Here is an 18,943-nt window from a genome sequence, read left to right on the forward strand (position 1 = left end):
AAACAGTGCTCTTTATTCACAGTGAAAAACTGTAAACACAATAACTCCCCGTTGCTCCCTTGAACCCCGTGTGCGTGCTTCCCTCCGACGTCTGTGCTCGTGCTCCCCGCTGTTGTGTTTCCGCACACCCCGTGCGTGCTGCCTTTCTGGACCACTCTTCCTCCTGCAGGGAAACCATAGAGGCAGCCATCAATACTAACCCTCGGCGGGCATGTACGAACAACACAGACATATGCTGACACACTAACTTGGTACGATAACTCAATGATCCCGCGTCGGTGGGAGCTCCAAGACTCTCCTAAGTAGCTCCCCCGACGAGCCCTGATCAGCGGCAGGTGTGTGGCTTCGGGTGTGGCCAGTCCCTCCGCAGGGCCACACCCCTCAGGCCTGCAGGTGGCCGAGCTCCATCCTCCAGGCACACCCGCAGACATACACACCCATACCTCGCCTAAACATATGAGTGGGACACAGACTAACACAGCACAGAGAAACACACATATGTACACGCACAGAGAAGGAGAAACGACACCAAAAATACATAATAATAATACACAGGTCCATGACTGCCCAGGGATCCTGGGTCGCCCAGTCCCAGGACCCTGACAGTACCCCCCCTCTAAGGGTCGGCTCCCGACGACCCAAAAACACAAACCAAAAACAGTACAACCAACCCAGGGCGGGCGGCGGGAGGTCCAGGACGGAGGGCAGAACCAAAACAAGCAAAAACCCCCAAAGAAAACAACCCCCCCAAGGTCACAGTCCCAGAGTCTGACCGCGCATCCCGCAGCGGAGCAACAAAAAGAAAAAACGCCACAAAACAGTCTCAGGCGGCCCATCAACATAACAAAAGAGTTCAGGGGGCCTACCTCGAGCCCAACGGCGGCGACGTAGCAGCTCCGGCGCACGGCCCCGGGTCCGGCAGCAGCAGCAAAACAGTTCAGGGGGCCTGCCACGGGTCCGGTGGCAGCGGCGCTGCTCCTCCGGCGGCCTGCCACGGGTCCGGTGGCGGCGGAACGGTTCTGGCGGCCTGCCACGGGTCCGGTGGTGGCGGCGCTGCTCCTCCGGCGGCCTGCCACGGGTCCGGTGGCGGCGGAACGGTTCTGGTGGCCTGCCAAGGGTCCGGTGGCGGCGGCGCTGCTCCGGTGAGCAACAGCGAGGCGTGGCACCAGGTCCATGACGCGCCGATCGCTGACGTGGACGCACCGGATGTAGATGGCGAGGAGGCCGCGCTAGACGTGGAGGTCCCTCCGGTCCGTTGATCTCCGGCTCCGGCTGAGCGGGTCCCTCCTCGGCTGCTGGCAGCGAGAGCTCCTCCTCGGCTGCTGGCAGCGCCGGTTGTTCCCTCCGCTCGCCGAGCTCCTCTGCTGGTGGTTCGCTGAGCTGCTCCTGCTCGCTGAGCTGCTCCTGCTCCGGCTCGCTGAGCTGCTCCTGCTCCGGCTCGCTGAGCTCCTCCGGCTCGCTGAGCTCCTGCTCGGGCATGCTGAGCTCCTCCGGCTCGCTGAGCTCCTGCTCGGGCATGCTGAGCTCCTCCGGCTCGCTGAGCTCCTCCGGCTTGCTGAGCTGCTCCTCGGCTGGCGGCCCGCTGAGCTCCGGCTCCCGCTCACTGAGCTCCTCCTCGGCTGGCAGCGCGAGCTCCTCCGGCTCGCCGGGCTCCTCGGCTGGCAGCGCGAGCTCCTCCTCGGCTGGCAGCGCGTGCTCCTCCGGCTCGCCGGGCTCCTCGGCTGGCAGCGCGAGCTCCTCCTCGGCTGGCAGCGCGAGCTCCTCCTCGGCTGGCAGCGCGAGCTCCTCCTCGGCTGGCAGCGCGAGCTCCTGCTCCGGCAGCGCGAGCTCCTCCCGTTCGCTGAGCACCCACTGGGGCCCGCAGAGCTCCCACTCGGGCAGGGCAGGTGCGGGTTGTGAAGTAGCGGCCAGTGAAGCAGACGGCTGAGGGGCGACTGCAGGCGGATGAGTTGACGGCTGCGCTTCAGCCACAGATGGATGATCCGGAGGCGACGATGGTGTGGCAGCCACTCCCGGTAGACTGGACAGCGATGCAGGGACAGATGGGTGAAATGATGGCAGAGGTGGTCCGGCCGGCATATCGACCTCCAACTGAGGATGAAGGTGAGAGGCTGACAGGACTGAAGACTGAGCCACCAGCTGGGCAGCAGGCTGAGGTGAAGGTGAGATGGCTACTATGAAGGGTGGAGAGGATGAAAATGTTACAGCTGGCCCAACAAATTCCAGGGGTCCAGAGGCAACTGAGACCTCCAGTTCGGTCTCTGGGGAAGCCCTGGGGAGAACCTCCGTCTCCATGCGGCCAGACTGAGCCAAAAAGTCATTTGGGTCTGTATGCTCGGAACTCCCTAGCTCCCAGCTTACAGTCTCAGAGGGAATATTTGCTGGGTCTTTGGAGGTACAGCAAACAGTTTCTATTTTTATGTTTACAGAAAGGGAATTTATAACACCGGCAGAGTCCATTTTACTCACTGTGGCTTCCAGAGCCGCTGGTCCTGAGTCTTCGACCAGCACAGGAGTGAGTGTGGATGTGGTTGAACGCTGCTTGCGAGGACGCCTTCTCCTCCGTGAAGGCGGGGCCGGGTGTATGGAAACAGTCTTCTGCTGTTCATCTGGGTTGTGATTTTCAATGACATGATTAATAGACACAAACGAGTCGGGTTTACTCACTGCGGTGAAGAGCGCTGTTGGTCCGTTGCCAGCTGACTGGGCTGAAACCGCAGGAGTGGGTTGAGGCGTAATGGGATGATGGTAGAGAGTGCGGCATGCCTTCCGTAACGGCGGATCAAACGATTGTGCCGCGAGCATCGACGGGAAAGCCCTCCGCCGACGCGTGAAAAACCAAGCGGCTAGAGTCTCTAGGAGAGCAGCCGAACTGTCCATGCTCGGACCACCCAAGCCAAATAGTTCAAAACTCGAGCTCTCCCTTAAACTAGCGACCAGGTGCCTAAGTTTGTTAATGTCCAGAATGTTCATGGTGAAGGTAGTGGATGAGAGATAATTGTCAAAGAACACTACCTGTATATGTCTCTTGGGTGGGTCTACAGCCTGGATTACGCTCCGGCAGTAATCCCATAGCTGCGTGAGCGATCTCTCCTCCGTGGCAACTCCTGAGTTTGCTGGGTCCATGGTGGTTGGCGGGATCATTCTGTCACGGTCTGGCTGGCAGACCGTGGGGATGTGGGGAAAGGAGGACCCAAAACGCAGACTCTGCGATGCAAACAGTGCTCTTTATTCACAGTGAAAAACTGTAAACACAATAACTCCCCGTTGCTCCCTTGAACCCCGTGTGCGTGCTTCCCTCCGACGTCTGTGCTCGTGCTCCCCGCTGTTGTGTTTCCGCACACCCCGTGCGTGCTGCCTTTCTGGACCACTCTTCCTCCTGCAGGGAAACCATAGAGGCAGCCATCAACACTAACCCTCGGCGGGCATATACGAACAACACAGACATATGCTGACACACTAACTTGGTACGATAACTCAATGATCCCGCGTCGGTGGGAGCTCCAAGACTCTCCTAAGTAGCTCCCCCGACGAGCCCTGATCAGCGGCAGGTGTGTGGCTTCGGGTGTGGCCAGTCCCTCCGCAGGGCCACACCCCTCAGGCCTGCAGGTGGCCGAGCTCCATCCTCCAGGCACACCCGCAGACATACACACCCATACCTCGCCTAAACATATGAGTGGGACACAGACTAACACAGCACAGAGAAACACACATATGTACACGCACAGAGAAGGAGAAACGACACCAAAAATACAGTGGGGCAAAAAAGTATTTAGTCAGCCACCGATTGTGCAAGTTCCCCCACTTAAAATGATGACAGAGGTCAGTAATTTGCACCAGAGGTACACTTCAACTGTGAGAGACAGAATGTGAAAAAAAAATCCATGAATCCACATGGTAGGATTTGTAAAGAATTTATTCGTAAATCAGGGTGGAAAATAAGTATTTGGTCAATAACAAAAATACAACTCAATACTTTGTAACATAACCTTTGTTGGCAATAACAGAGGTCAAACGTTTACTATAGGTCTTTACCAGGTTTGCACACACAGTAGCTGGTATTTTTGGCCCATTCCTCCATGCAGATCTTCTCGAGAGCAGTGATGTTTTGGGGCTGTCGCCGAGCAACACGGACTTTCAACTCCCGCCACAGATTTTCTATGGGGTTGAGGTCTGGAGACTGGCTAGGCCACTCCAGGACTTTCAAATGCTTCTTACGGAGCCACTCCTTTGTTGCCCGGGCGGTGTGTTTTGGATCATTGTCATGTTGGAAGACCCAGCCTCGTTTCATCTTCAAAGTTCTCACTGATGGAAGGAGGTTTTGGCTCAAAATCTCACGATACATGGCCCCATTCATTCTGTCCTTAACACGGATCAGTCGTCCTGTCCCCTTGGCAGAAAAACAGCCCCATAGCATGATGTTTCCACCCCCATGCTTCACAGTAGGTATGGTGTTCTTGGGATGCAACTCAGTATTCTTCTTCCTCCAAACACGACGAGTTGAGTTTATACCAAAAAGTTCTACTTTGGTTTCATCTGACCACATGACATTCTCCCAATCCTCTGCTGTATCATCCATGTGCTCTCTGGCAAACTTCAGACGGGCCTGGACATGCACTGGCTTCAGCAGCGGAACACATCTGGCACTGCAGGATTTGATTCCCTGCCGTTGTAGTGTGTTACTGATGGTGACCTTTGTTACTTTGGTCCCAGCTCTCTGCAGGTCATTCACCAGGTCCCCCCGTGTGGTTCTGGGATCTTTGCTCACCGTTCTCATGATCATTTTGACCCCACGGGATGAGATCTTGCGTGGAGCCCCAGATCGAGGGAGATTATCAGTGGTCTTGTATGTCTTCCATTTTCTGATGATTGCTCCCACAGTTGATTTTTTCACACCAAGCTGCTTGCCTATTGTAGATTCACTCTTCCCAGTCTGGTGCAGGTCTACAATACTTTTCCTGGTGTCCTTCGAGAGCTCTTTGGTCTTGGCCATGGCGGAGTTTGGAGTCTGACTGTTTGAGGCTGTGGACAGGTGTCTTTTATACAGATGATGAGTTCAAACAGGTGCCATTCATACAGGTAACGAGTGGGGGACAGAAAAGCTTCTTACAGAAGACGTTACAGGTCTGTGAGAGCCAGAGATTTTCCTTGTTTGAGGTGACCAAATACTTATTTTCCACCCTAATTTACGAATAAATTCTTTACAAATCCTACCATGTGGATTCATGGATTTTTTTTTCACATTCTGTCTCTCACAGTTGAAGTGTACCTCTGGTGCAAATTACTGACCTCTGTCATCATTTTAGGTGGGGAAACTTGCACAATCGGTGGCTGACTAAATACTTTTTTGCCCCACTGTACATAATAATAATACACAGGTCCATGACTGCCCAGGGATCCTGGGTCGCCCAGTCCCAGGACCCTGACAGTGTCTACAGCATTGAAAATGATGTGTTAATGCGCAAATGGCATCCTCCCTCCTCTAGTGATCTTGGCTGGAACGTATTTCAACAAGCAGTTGTACCGCAAAAATTCCGACACCAAGTACTCAGCCTAGCACATGACAGTTTCTCTGGACATTTAGGAATTAGGAAGACCTACCTTCGTATTCTGCGTCACTTTTTCTGGCCAGGTTTGAAGACTGATGTGACCAAATATTGCCGCTCTTGCCACGTTTGCCAGGTCAGCGGAAAACCCAACCAGGTTATTCCTCCTGCTCCATTGCATCCAATCCCAGCCTTAGGCGAACCATTTGAGCACATAATCATCGATTGTGTAGGTCCGCTTCCAAAAACCAAGTCAGGACATCAGTACCTCTTGACTTTAATGTGCACCGCCACACGCTTCCCCGAGGCTATTCCGTTACGCACTATCAAAGTCAAAGCCATTGTCAGAGCATTAGTAAACTTTTTCTCCCTTTTCGGTTTGCCTAAATCAGTTCAAACAGACCAAGGGTCTAACTTCATGTCCAAGATATTCGCTCAGGTCTTAAAATCGCTATCCATCAAGCATCAAAAATCCAGTGCATATCACCCCGAATCACAGGGTGCGCTTGAGCGTTTCCACCAGACTTTAAAAGCCATGATGAGGAAGTTCTGCCTCGAGTCAGGAAGAGAGTGGGACGAAGGTCTGCCACTTCTCCTTCTAGCGGTGAGGGAGAGTGTGCAGGAGTCCATGGGTTTCAGTCCCGCAGAGCTGGTGTTTGGACACACAGTGCGTGGTCCCCTGCGGCTGCTTAAAGAGAGATATCTGTCCGACACAGCTACCCCCGAGCAGAATGTATTAGATTACGTAAGTTGTTTTAGGGAGCGGGTAGGAGAAAGGAAAGAGCCTCGCGTGCAATTTCGCATGCTTTATGCAGACGCATAAAGCATGCGAAATTGCACGCGAGGCTCTTTCCGCGTCTCAGAAAAAAATTAAAAGGAAATTCGACAAAAAGTCCGTGCAGAGAAAATTTGAAGTGGGTGACAAAGTGTTGACTCTCCTACCCGTTCCTGGATCCTCTCTCCAGGCAAAGTTCTGTGGGCCCTATACTGTCCAAGAGAAACTGAGTGACACAGATTATGTTATAGGTACCCCAGACCGTAGGAGAAAGCGTCGTGTGTGTCATGTTAATCTGATGAAGCCTTATTTTGTTCGTGATGCAGGTGTAAACTCCTCCTCATCCCCCGCTGCGCTGTCTGCCGTGTCGGTAGTTGTGCCAGCATCCCCGTCTCAGTATAGCCCAGAAAGTGATGGCTTAGCTTTCGTTTGTGCTGAGGGTTGCTCCCGACTCAGAAACTCTGAAGTATTGGATAAGTTGAATTCCCACCTAAAACATTTAGATGAGGCTGCCCAGGCCGATGTGTGTTCTCTGATCAATACTTACCCATCTCTGTTTGCTGACACTCCGTCTCGCACTACTGTCCTCGAACATGACATAGATGTAGGTGACCACCCTCCGATCAAACAACACGCTTATCGTGTGAGCCCTACCAAACGTGCACTTTTTCAGCAAGAAGTTTCCTACTTGCTGGAAAATGGTCTTGCTGTCCCTAGTTCGAGTGCCTGGAGTTCCCCATGCCTTCTTGTGCCGAAGGAAGACAAAACTCCACGTTTTTGTAGTGATATTCGAAAAGTGACCAGTGTGACCAAACCCGACTCCTACCCTCTTCCCCTCATGGAAGATTGTGTTGACAGGGTTGGCTTCGCAAAGTTTGTCACCAAACTGGACTTATTAAAGGGTTATTGGCAAGTTCCCCTCACTCCGCGTGCATCTGAAATTTCTGCTTTTGTCACTCCTGACCACTTCCTCCAATACACCGTCATGCCTTTTGGCCTTCGAAATGCCCCTGCCACATTTCAACGCCTTATGCACATTGTCTTAGGTGGTGTCACAAACTGTGAAGTGTACTTAGACGACATTGTAGCCTATTCAGAGACTTGGTCAGATCACCTTGGAACACTCACGGAGATTTTTGGAAGATTACAAGAGGCATCCCTTACCCTAAATCTTGCCAAATGTGACTTTGGTAAGGCCACTGTGACTTATCTAGGGAAGCAGGTGGGTCAGGGACAGGTGCGCCCCCTGCTGGCTAAAATCCAGGCTATCCTAGATTTCCCTGTGCCTCGCACTAGACGTGAGCTTCGCCGGTTCCTTGGTATGGCCGGCTATTATTGTGGCTTCTGTAAGAATTTTGCAGATGTAGTTGCACCTCTCACCAGTCTCACAAGTGTGTCAAAACCATTTGTATGGTCCCCCACATGCCAGAATGCTTTTGAGTCTGCCAAAGCTCTCCTCTGCAGCACACCAGTACTTGCCGCTCCTGTTTTCACACATCCGTTTAAACTTGAGGTGGATGCCAGCGCCAACGGTGCAGGTGCGGTGCTGTTGCAGGAGGATAGGCAGGGTGTTGATCACCCAATTGGTTACTTTTCGAAAAAATTCAACTCCCACCAACAGAAATACAGCACCATTGAAAAAGAAGCCCTCTCTCTATTGCTTGCTCTACAGCATTTCGAGGTCTATGTCGGTTCCAGTTCAGCACCTGTCATTGTTTACACAGACCACAACCCCCTCGTGTTTTTGACCCGAATGCAAAATTCTAACCAAAGGCTCATGAGATGGTCCCTCTTAGTACAAGATTTCAATCTGGAGATCCATCACAAAAAAGGGACAGAGAATGTACTGGCAGATGCGCTGTCACGTGGTTTTCGGAACCCCTAAGCGCCAAACATCTTTAGGGGAGATGTTTGGTCTTGGGAAGGGGGGTGTTATGGCCCTGTCCATAATCTGTTTTGGTGGCTGTTGTTGTCTGTGCCTTTAAGTCTTTGCAGGTCCCGGAGTGGATGAGCTGACGGCTGCTGATTGGTCCCCTGGCCATGTGATCTTCATTCAAATCCCTCACCAGCAGTTGTCCCGGGGCAGCCACTGACAGCAGCAGCAGACCTGACCCTGGCCTCCAAAACCTGAGACTTTTGTGCGACTTTTTTGGAGTTTTGTATATAGTGTGTACATTAGTTTTCATTGTAAATAGCCTTGTAAATAGCACTGCAACAGAAGGGGTGAGCTGCCTTATTGTTTTTCCTTGCACTGTTTTCTCCTGTTTATTTCAGTTAGGGAGTTAGGTGTAGCGCTTGTCTTTTGTTTGATATTTGATTTCACATAGGGTTGTAGATAACACCTCCTCCTGACTTAGCTTGTTTTGTTTGTTATTTTGGCCTTTGTTCACCCCGGAGCTTCATTTTTGCAGTGCAGAAAAATAAATCACGATTCACTAAGAAATTGGTTTCCCTTTGTGTATGGTTTTGGGGACCAGGGCGGGGCAATTCTTTCAAACTTGTGTTGCGTTCCTGTACCCCTAGACTGGGGCGTAACACTTGGCGAAATAAAGCGTTTTTGTACAACTTCATATAAATAGCTGTAACTTTTGATAGAAGATTCAGACACACATATTTATGGCTTCATCTTATAGGATTCAATATCCCCGTGCTGGGCAAACAGGTTTTGCAGCTGTGTGAGCTAAGATTTCCAAGTTATTCACATAATGAAAACCTATACTTTGTTTCAGGCGAGTTCCCCATTCAAATGCATGTAATCGTCAGAAACGCACTGTCTTGGCGAAATAAAGCGTTTTTGTACAACTTCATATAAATCGCTGTAACTTTTGATAGAAGACTCAGAAATACATATTCATGGCTTTATCTTATAGAATTCAATATTCCCGTGCTGGGCAAACAGGTTTTGCAGCTGTGTCAGCTAAGATTTTCAAGTTATTCACATAATGAAAACCTATACTTTGTTTCAGACGAGTTCGCCATTCAAATGCATGTAATAGCGAGAAACGCATTGTCTTGGCGAAAGAAACCGTTTTTGTTCAACTTCATATAAATCGCTGTAACTTTTGATAGAAGACTCAGAAATACATATTTATGGCTTTATCTTATAGAATTCAATATTCCCGTGCTGGGCAAACAGGTTTTGCAGCTGTGTGAGCTAAGATTTTCAAGTTATTCACATAATGAATACCTATACTTTGTTTCAGGCGAGTTTCCCATTCAAATGCATGTAATCGTCAGAAACGCACTGTCTTGGCGAAATAAAGCCTTTTTGTACAACTTCATGAAGACAGCTGTAGTTTTTGATAGAAAACTCAGAAATACATATTTATGGCTTTATCTTATAGAATTCAATATCCCCGTGCTGGGCAAACAGGTTTTGCAGCTGTTTGAGCTAAGATTTTCAAGTTATTCACAAAATGAAAACTACTTTGTGTCGGGCGAGAACTCCATTCAAATGCATGTAATAGCGAGAACTGCACTAACGTGGTGAAATAAAGCGTTTTTCATGGTCTTCATAAAGACAGCTGTAACTTTTGATAGAAGACTCAGAAATACATATTTATGGCTTTATCTTATAGAATTCAAGATCCCCGTGTTGAGCAAACAGGTTTTGCAGCTGTTTGAACTAAGATTTCCAAGTTATTCACATAATAAAAACCTATACTTTGTTTCGTTCGAGAACTCCATTCAAATGCATGTAATAGCGAGAAACGCACTAACGTGGTAAAATAAAGCGTTTTTCATGGTCTTCATGAAGACAGCTGTAACTTTCGATAGAAGACTCAGAAATACATATTTATGGCTTTATTTTATAGAATTCAATATCCCCGTGCTGGGCAAAAAGGTTTTGCAGCTTTTTGAGCTAAGAGTTTCAAGTTATTCACATAATGAAAACCTATACATTTTGTTTCGTGCAAGTTCCACATTCAAATGCATGTAATCGTCAGAAACGCACTGTCTTGGCGAAATAAAGCGTTTTTGCACAACTTCATATAAATCGGTGTAACTTTTGATAGAAGATTCAGATATACGTATTCATGGCTTTGTCTTATAGAATTCAATATCCCCGTGCTATGCAAACAGGTTTTGCAGCTGTTTGAGCTAAGATTTTCAAGTTATTCACATAATGAAAACCTATACTTTGTGTCGGTCGAGAACTCCATTCAAATGCATATAATAGCGAGAAACGCACTAACGTGGTGAAATAAAGCATTTTTCATGTTCTTCATTAAAATCGGTTTAACTTTTGATAGAAGACTCAAAAATACATATTTATGGCTTTATCTTATAGAATTCAATATCCCCGTGCTGGGTATTAGATTATTCTGTTATTATATGTTACCTTATATATGTAATCAAAGTAGTTGAATTAGAATACTGCTGTAGATCACATTATACCCTTTAATATAGAGTGTGTGAGCTGTATGTAGTTTAGTTCTCATTATACTTTTGAGTTAACAGAACATATTCACATATTAGTTCATTAGATAAATGTGCATCACTCTGTATCCTTGATCTGCTGGGAATGTGTTACACTTTTTTCTTGACATGCTTAATTGTTGAATCATGAAGAGAAGGTTGTAAGCAGGAGACTCTGTGTCTAAAGACAGGGGAGATAGATAGACCACATTCCACACCCCCACCTTACAGAAAGCAGAGAAACAACTGCCGAGGTCATAACTTAGGCGCTGTAACAGAGAAAAAATGTGATGTTTTGGCTTTTACGACTAGCTGGGGGCCACTAGAGACTATAAAAAGCTGAGCAACCCGTCACCATTTTGAGACATGTGCCTGACCCTCTGGTAGCATCTCTCCCGTCCGGACGTTGTAATACTCTGACTGTTGAATTGTATGGAAATAAATGATTGTTGATTGAGCATTTATACACCGAGTATTGTCCCTCCTTCAGCCCAAAGATTCAAAGAATTGGGAGATTTCAACAACTTGGTGCCGTGTGACCCGGATCTTTGGTGTGCTGAGGAGGTGCAGATTTGACCTTTGGTGAGATCGTGAGGCGAGGTGAACAGAGGACCGGTCCAAAAATAAAAAGGTAAGCACAGCCTGTTGTATTATAAATACCAAATGTGCATATTGGGCTTTCCAAATTAATCTGTTCACTGAGTCACATGTATTTTCACAGTAAATTTGTCGGTGTCTGGTTTTTGGCACAAGATACTAACAACATAAGTTGAGGCTGAATCCCAGTGTGTTAAATAAACTGCTTCTACCGAGAAACTAATAAGACACTACGTTGAGCTAGTTGCAGTAAACTGCTTCTACCGAGAAACTAATAAGATACTACGTTGAGCTAGTTGCAGCCACTTTACCTTCCACATTTAATTTTGTCTAATACTGGCTTCTGTAGCAATAATACATTAGAATTTCTTCTGAAGACGCGGCCATTAGTTCAGTACATTGAAGTCGAGGTTTGAAGTTTGTTTATGGTGTCGGTTACGTCCTGGCTCTTGCCGGCCATGAAATAGAAGTTGATTTAAGGAAAAGCAGATGCTGGCTTCACGGTGCGGTTGAACGCTGGCAACGCGAGAGCGAAACACGTCCGTAGGTTTGGTTTATGATATGGCCGTGTTCCGGTGGTGCGGCCGTGAAGTGCAGTAGTGGTTGGTGCTAATTTTAGTACATTGAACAGAGGCTTGACGGTGGTTTGTGGCGTCAGTCGAGTTTTTTTTTTAAGGGCTGCGGTCATAAAACAAAATAAAATTTTACTTGCCAAGAAGTACATAGAGCAAAACCTGGTTTATGATGTCGGGTATAACTTCGGGGATGCAAGCATCACTTTTATGATGCGACTTTGCCCCGTTGTGGCGGTCATAAGCGCAGAGAAAGGGGTATTTTGGTCTATGGTGCAGTGTGCTTCAGAAGATCTAATAGTTGAGCTCAGAGGTTTCTGTGCAAATTTCTGCTGATGAGGAGCGCTCTCTGTGTGTCTCACTGATGGTGAAACGCGCTGTGTGTGTAAGGTGCGCTCTGGCTGTGGGTGAGGCGCGCGCTGAGTGTGCTTTTTGTGTGTGTGAAGTCTGAACACAGTGACAGTGACGGTTGATGTGTTTGATTAGGAGGACATTAGAGCAAAGACACATTTTAGGATCAAAGGTTGATGCCTAGTGTACCTGTGGAACATTTTGCCTATGGAGTAGCGACCCTCCTGTTCGTGGACGCGCGGGCAGGACCGGCGGCGTCCGGGTGCCGAGGTGGTGACTTGGGGAGGTGAGGGCCCCCGCATAGCTACGGAAATAACACTGGAACGGCCGTGTAATCACGGGTTCACATTTATTCCGGACTAGAACAAGACACATTTTGCGAACAAAGGTTGAGTCTAGATTAGTAAAGAAATATAAAAAGGTTGAATTCCTCGTTTCAGTGGTTGAAATTGTTGTGTGCCTGTCCCCTGACGAGTGTGAAATTAAAATAAAGAGGGAATTTGGAGCCACATAGAGATAGACGGGCATAATTGGGTGTATTACTCTGTGGTGTAATAAAAATAAAAAGGAGAGATAGTAAGAGGTGTGCAGTGGAGAATTATGGAGGAGTACAGAGAGGAATGTGTTGGGAGACTGGCGTACAGTTTACGCTGTCAAGGTAGGCGGGTTGCCTGCTTATCTGTTTAACATGTGATGAAAATGAAATTAAATAAATCTCTTAGTGTGTTAATACAGGAAGCTGCGGACCTGGACCAACTGCCCCCACAAGCACAGCGGTCGAAGCAAAATTATAGGTAATGGGAACCACACCCAGCACGAATCAGCAGCTGTGAAAAAGACAGCACCGAGGAGAGAATTAGAGGAGAAATTAAGAGAAGTTTTAACACATAAAATTGGGGCCAACGGACTTGTGGAGGTTGGGAAGGCGTCCGGAGCATCACAACAAAAAGGTGAAACAAAAACACACAAGCAGAGAAATCTGAGAGAAAGGCTCCTTTTAAGGTAACGCCTAGTTTGAGAAAAGATAAAATTAACCTGCTTTTATACAAATGCACATACACGCAATGAAGAAACAGCTTACACTCATGAACACGTGAAGATTTTCCAGCAAGGTTAAAGAAAAATTAACATACTTAAATGATGAAGTCTATACATTACTGACAAAGAAACCCTCTGGGTTGCAGGACAACAATTTAACTAAAAAAAAAAAAAAAGGAACACTGGTCTAACCAACCAGGCAAGACACAACAAATTTAGTGGTTAAAAGATTCAAATTGTGACATGTTTTCTGTTGATTGATTAATAAAAGTGATTACTGAATGAAAGAAAGTTCCTTTTTTGGGCTTTTAAACATGATCTTAAGAATTTTAACATATACCGGTGTTGTCCTGTCAACTTGGTGGGTTAGGAGTTGATTATATCGGGAGACAAAAAACAAAAAAAGGGGGAGAGAAGGCTGACACAGGGCCTGGCCCCATTGTCTCCCCTCTGAATAACACAGCCAACACAACATCATTTTCCTGTTCGTTTGTTTTTGTTTTTTGTTTGTTTTTGTTTTGTTTTGTTTTTGTTTTTTCTATACATATTTAATTACAGGCTGCTTTGCCGGCCCTGAAAGCCGAGGCTGACTGGACTCCTGCTCTCCCCCATACGTGACACTGACCAAATGCTGCAACAGCTGGACCCACAACAACGACCTGAGAATGTCAACAGACCTGCAGGAATGTGATCTCATGCAGCCGAGACAGAGAGCACTAAACCTAAGGCCCGTTTCACTACACGGGGGAAAATTCCCAGACTGCGTCAGCTGACAGAGCTCAGCTGTGACGAGACGCCCGCCAAGCCCGAATGAAAAGTAAGGCCGAGCGAAAGAATGCTGACCTTGATAACTTTGCATTCACACTGTGCAGGACAGTGATGGACCAACACGGATGATCGGGCGGCAAAAAGGGCGTGACCGAGACAAGAGGAGTAACTGAGGACAGAAGGCACCTCAGAATGGACAAAAACACAGAAGAAGATGCAGGTTTCACCTGCGGTGAACATCGACACTGGAGAAAGGACTGCCCCAATTGGGGTCAGAACCAGGACGGACTGAATTTTGAGCAGCAGCAGCAGCAATGATCGCAAACAAACTGAAAAGGAGGGGGGCAGGACCCCAGGGCATGCTTCAGGCCGTGGTTTACCCAGAACACCAGAACAGGAAAGTGATGAACACACACACACACACACACACACACACACACACACACACACACACACACACGTCTCCAAACACACAGATTCAGAATGAAGTGAAATACACACATGAACACGTGCACTCGTTGAGTGAGTGAGAAATGACACACACACACACACACACACACACACACACACACACACACACACACACACACACACACGAATGCTGATTCACTGAGAAGTGATGCACACACATACACATGCACACGCTTGTGCAATGAAGAGTGATCCACACGCACACACACATACACGCTGATGCAATGAAGAATGCTTTGCTTATGCTGATATGCAAAATGCTGCACACAAACATCCCAATGCATAATTTTTATGAGGAGCCATTGATTACCATTAAATACTTAGAATGTGTTATATGTCACCCAGAGGGCATTTATGTAGATTTTAGGAATAAGGTCTAAAAAAGTTTGGTTATGAAAACAATGTCTGTGCGTGATGTCTGTTTATGGCTCAAGGCCTTGACTGAATTCTTTGCTGTGCTTCACACAGCCCTGATGAGGAACAGTGGCACAGAGTGAAATTGATGAATTAATAGTGTAAGTTTTAGGTCGGAGTACGGCATTTTCTGTGATTGAGTTTTAATTCAAGGAGGAACAAAAGGTGTTACGGCACCTGAGGTTCTCATTCCCACACAATATTGTCCCAGCAGGAAGCAAAATGTTCCTGTGAATTTCTGGTTGATTGTTTGGTTTTGTTTAGCGCTAGCTTGATTTTATCAGTGAGCTTTGGCTTGTGTTCTTTCTCGTAAGCGAGAGAGGGATAGTTTTATGCTTGGACATGTCTGCAACGGGCCCTAGTTTGTGTTATTTTAGTAGTATTTTGTTGGTTATGTCTGTTTTCGTTTTTGTTACAGTGCACTGGAGAAAAAACATCTGAGAGGTGTGATCCACCGGTGGTGATATGTTGATATTTTGTGAGTTCATGATTTAACAATCAGCTCTTTGAACAAGCCCTGAAAGATTGAAATTTAAAGCGCTATAAAATATTATTACTGTAAACAGTTGCAAAGTGTGCTTCTCCATGATTGTAATTGGCTTGGGAGAAATTCACTTATAGGGAACACTGATCTAAAAGGATTGCACCGAGTCAATCCGGCCCAAAAAAACAACAAGGAATTGTTTTCCTTTAAAATGATGACGTCATCTTGCTGGTGATGGAGGCTCGAATAGGTTGCGCGGGAGACTCCATTATCAGCAACATCTGGTATGAATGTGTATGGAGGTATGCATGTGAATGGACTGTGATGGACTGACGACTAAAAGTTTTAACTGACTTGATACTGAGACAATGACTGCACCAACTTTAGGATTAGTAAATGCCAATAAACAATTAATAAACAATTCACCCAGCCGACAAGAGAAGGGTGGATGCTTCGCTTTGTTTTGTTTTGTTTTTTCAGGAGCAGGAGGATAAGAGAGACTGGAGGAGGAGACTCTAGCTTCACATAAGTATGAACTGCAGACTTAACACTGTGGTTGCTGATTTTGAGTTACCGATGTTTGCATTAAGAAAACTGTGCTATATTAGCTGTGTTTTGAGTAAGGTATCATGTTATATTATTGGGAATGCCAAATGCTACAGTGGAGAAGACTTTTGATACCACTCATGACTGGAATATGTTATTATTAACCATAGCAGGCCACTGTAAAAAGTCAATTAAATTTTATAGAGGAAAATCGCCAAAATTTAACAATACCTATGAATGACTGGCCACATTCAGAATAGAGATATGCAATAATAAACATTGGTCCACGTGATTTAGGTTCTCACTTGAAATAGTAAGTTATTAAATGTAGAATATAATCGACAGGGACATTTGATAGGATGTGGTACTGAAAAAGAACAAGCGCAAAGTAAATAAAGAAAATATTGTGTTTAGTTTGGATAAATTCAATTTAAAATGTACCATTTAAAATTTTGTTACGCTTAATTTTTGCAAAACACAACTAAAACTAAATTGAAACTAAGGATTTTCAGAAAATAAAAACTACACTAAACTAGCAAAGAATTGGTAAAAACTAATTACAACTGGTAAAAATTGAAAATCTGGAGTCGAAACTAAATAAAAATAACAACTAATGAAAATGGCGAAAAGTTTAAAACCCTGGTGCAGAGATTGGCAAATCTGACCAGGAAACGTTATAAAATGGATTGTCAGGATAGTCAGCGTTAAAGCCACTTTTGACAGTCCATACTAGGATGGCATTGGACATCTTCGGGGCGGAAGAGGGTTGGTGTGACCAAGGTGTGGTTTGGCTTGTTGTATGTACATTTCAAAATGTTACAGCTCTGGATGGACCAGTTACCAGGGCATGGAAGGATGACAGACTTTAGAAGATCCTCAGGGATGACAAGGCTGAAGCAACGGTACTCGAGAGAAGAATTTCTGATACTTTCTGAGATATGATGTCACCAACCTTCTCTTTTAAGTGTCTAGCTCCGGTGAATTGACACATGGGAGTGTGTCAAAAAAGGGGGAAGTGGAAGTTGAGTTTGAACATCAAACAATGGTGATATGAAAATTTCTATGAGTTTATTTTTGTGTTTAATAAATTAGCTATGGTAATGTGTTAGACTTAGAAAGGGTTCACTAATTTTTGATTTCTTTTACACACACATAAATTATGATTAGAATAAGTCCTGAACATAATATTTTAAACCAAATTTGAATCATTAGAAGAACAATGGATAACAATATTAGATTATCAAGGCTAGGGAGAGAGGTGTTTTGGTTTTCTGTCTCTTGCAGAGAAAGGAACAGACACCAGACGGGGACCCGGAGATGTGAGGACCCTTCACAGCAGGGACAGATGTAGGGACTGCCGAGACAGCAACTGGGGTCAAGTGTCATGACGTTTGGGCTCCTGGAGAAGATGGATCCCACAAACACAGCAATAACCATGAAGGGGTTGGCGAAAACCAGGAACACCAGACCAACGAGGTTCAAGAGGCTCTTGGCAAAAAGGGGGACACGCCGGTGACCCCAAAATACACAGATCTTTGTTTGAAATCGGGGCAGAATAATCCCCAGAACTGTGCAATGACTAAAGGGTGGTCTAACCCCGGAGGTCGAAGAAAGAAGCTGAGAATCACCCAACTGGAAGACACTGGTAGCTGCAGCAATAAAAATAAAGGTTAAAAGCTCCTTAGACAGAGGTTCTAGTCTAAGTACATTTGAAAGGTATAAGGGGGCATTAAAATGGGAGTGGAAAACTGGAGCACCAAAATAAAGCTGTGGGAGAATTGGGGAGTGATGGGAGAGTCATCTGTAACTGCTGTTATGGTTGTAAATTTAACTTTGCTTGCATCTGAACTGCGTGAACACAGAGGTCATCCCACATATGGTCCACCCGTTAAAGGGGGACAGAGGGCCTCAGGATCAAGAAAACTTGGACCTTGCGACCCTGGAGTGCATGTTGTAAGTGATCTCTTTCAGAGATCAAAAGGGGGAATTATTAGATTATTCTGTTATTATATGTTACCTTATATATGTAATCAAAGTAGTTGAATTAGAATACTGCTGTAGATCACATTATACCCTTTAATATAGAGTGTGTGAGCTGTATGTAGTTTAGTTCTCATTATATTTTTGAGTTAACAGAACATATTCACATATTAGTTCATTAGATAAATGTGCATCACTTTGTATCCTTGATCTGCTGGGAATGTGTTACACTGTTTTCTTGACATGCTTAATTGTTGAATCATGAAGAGAAGGTTGTAAGCAGGAGACTCTGTGTCTAAAGACAGGGGAGATAGATAGACCACATTCCACACCCCCACCTTACAGAAAGCAGAGAAACAACTGCCGAGGTCATAACTTAGGCGCTGTAACAGAGAAAAAATGTGATGTTTTGGCTTTTACGACTAGCTGGGGGCCACTAGAGACTATAAAAAGCTGAGCAACCCGTCACCATTTTGAGACATGTGCCTGACCCTCTGGTAGCATCTCTCCCGTCCGGACGTTGTAATGCTCTGACTGTTGAATTGTATGGAAATAAATGATTGTTGATTGAGCATTTATACACCGAGTATTGTCCCTCCTTCAGCCCAAAGATTCAAAGAATTGGGAGATTTCAACATGGGCAAAAAGGTTTTGCAGCTGTTTGAGCTAAGATTTTCAAGTTATTCACATAATGAAAACCTATACTTTGTTTCGTGCGAGTTCCCCATTCAAATGCATGTAATCGTCAGAAACGCACTGTCTTGGCGAAATAAAGCGTTTTTGCACAACTTCATATAAATCGGCGTAACTTTTGATAGAAGATTCAGATATATGTATTCATGGCTTTATCTTATAGAATTCAATATTCCCGTGCTGGGCAAAAAGGTTTCGCAGCTGTTTGAGCTAAGATTTTCAAGTTATTCACATAATGAAAACCTATACTTTGTTTCAGGCGAGTTCCCCATTCAAATGCATGTAATCG

General features: G+C 46.0%; 1 protein-coding gene and 1 long non-coding RNA gene across 4 annotated transcripts in view; both read right to left on the reverse strand.

Moving 5' to 3' along the window:
* The window catches only part of LOC143418902 (uncharacterized), a 330,733-nt gene that overhangs the window by 275,872 nt on the left and 35,918 nt on the right, over positions 1-18,943 (reverse strand). The window lies entirely within an intron of this gene.
* Positions 1,230-3,805, reverse strand: LOC143419027 (uncharacterized). The gene is made up of 3 exons (XM_076885079.1): positions 3,465-3,805; positions 1,693-3,379; positions 1,230-1,361 (listed from the first exon to the last, which is right to left on the reverse strand). Exons 2-3 carry the CDS (start codon positions 3,142-3,144, stop codon positions 1,230-1,232), a joined length of 1,584 nt encoding a protein of 527 aa, XP_076741194.1. The 5' UTR covers positions 3,145-3,379; positions 3,465-3,805.

Source organism: Maylandia zebra, linkage group LG6 (genome assembly GCF_041146795.1).
Source record: "Maylandia zebra isolate NMK-2024a linkage group LG6, Mzebra_GT3a, whole genome shotgun sequence".
Taxonomy (NCBI): Eukaryota; Metazoa; Chordata; class Actinopteri; order Cichliformes; family Cichlidae; genus Maylandia; species Maylandia zebra.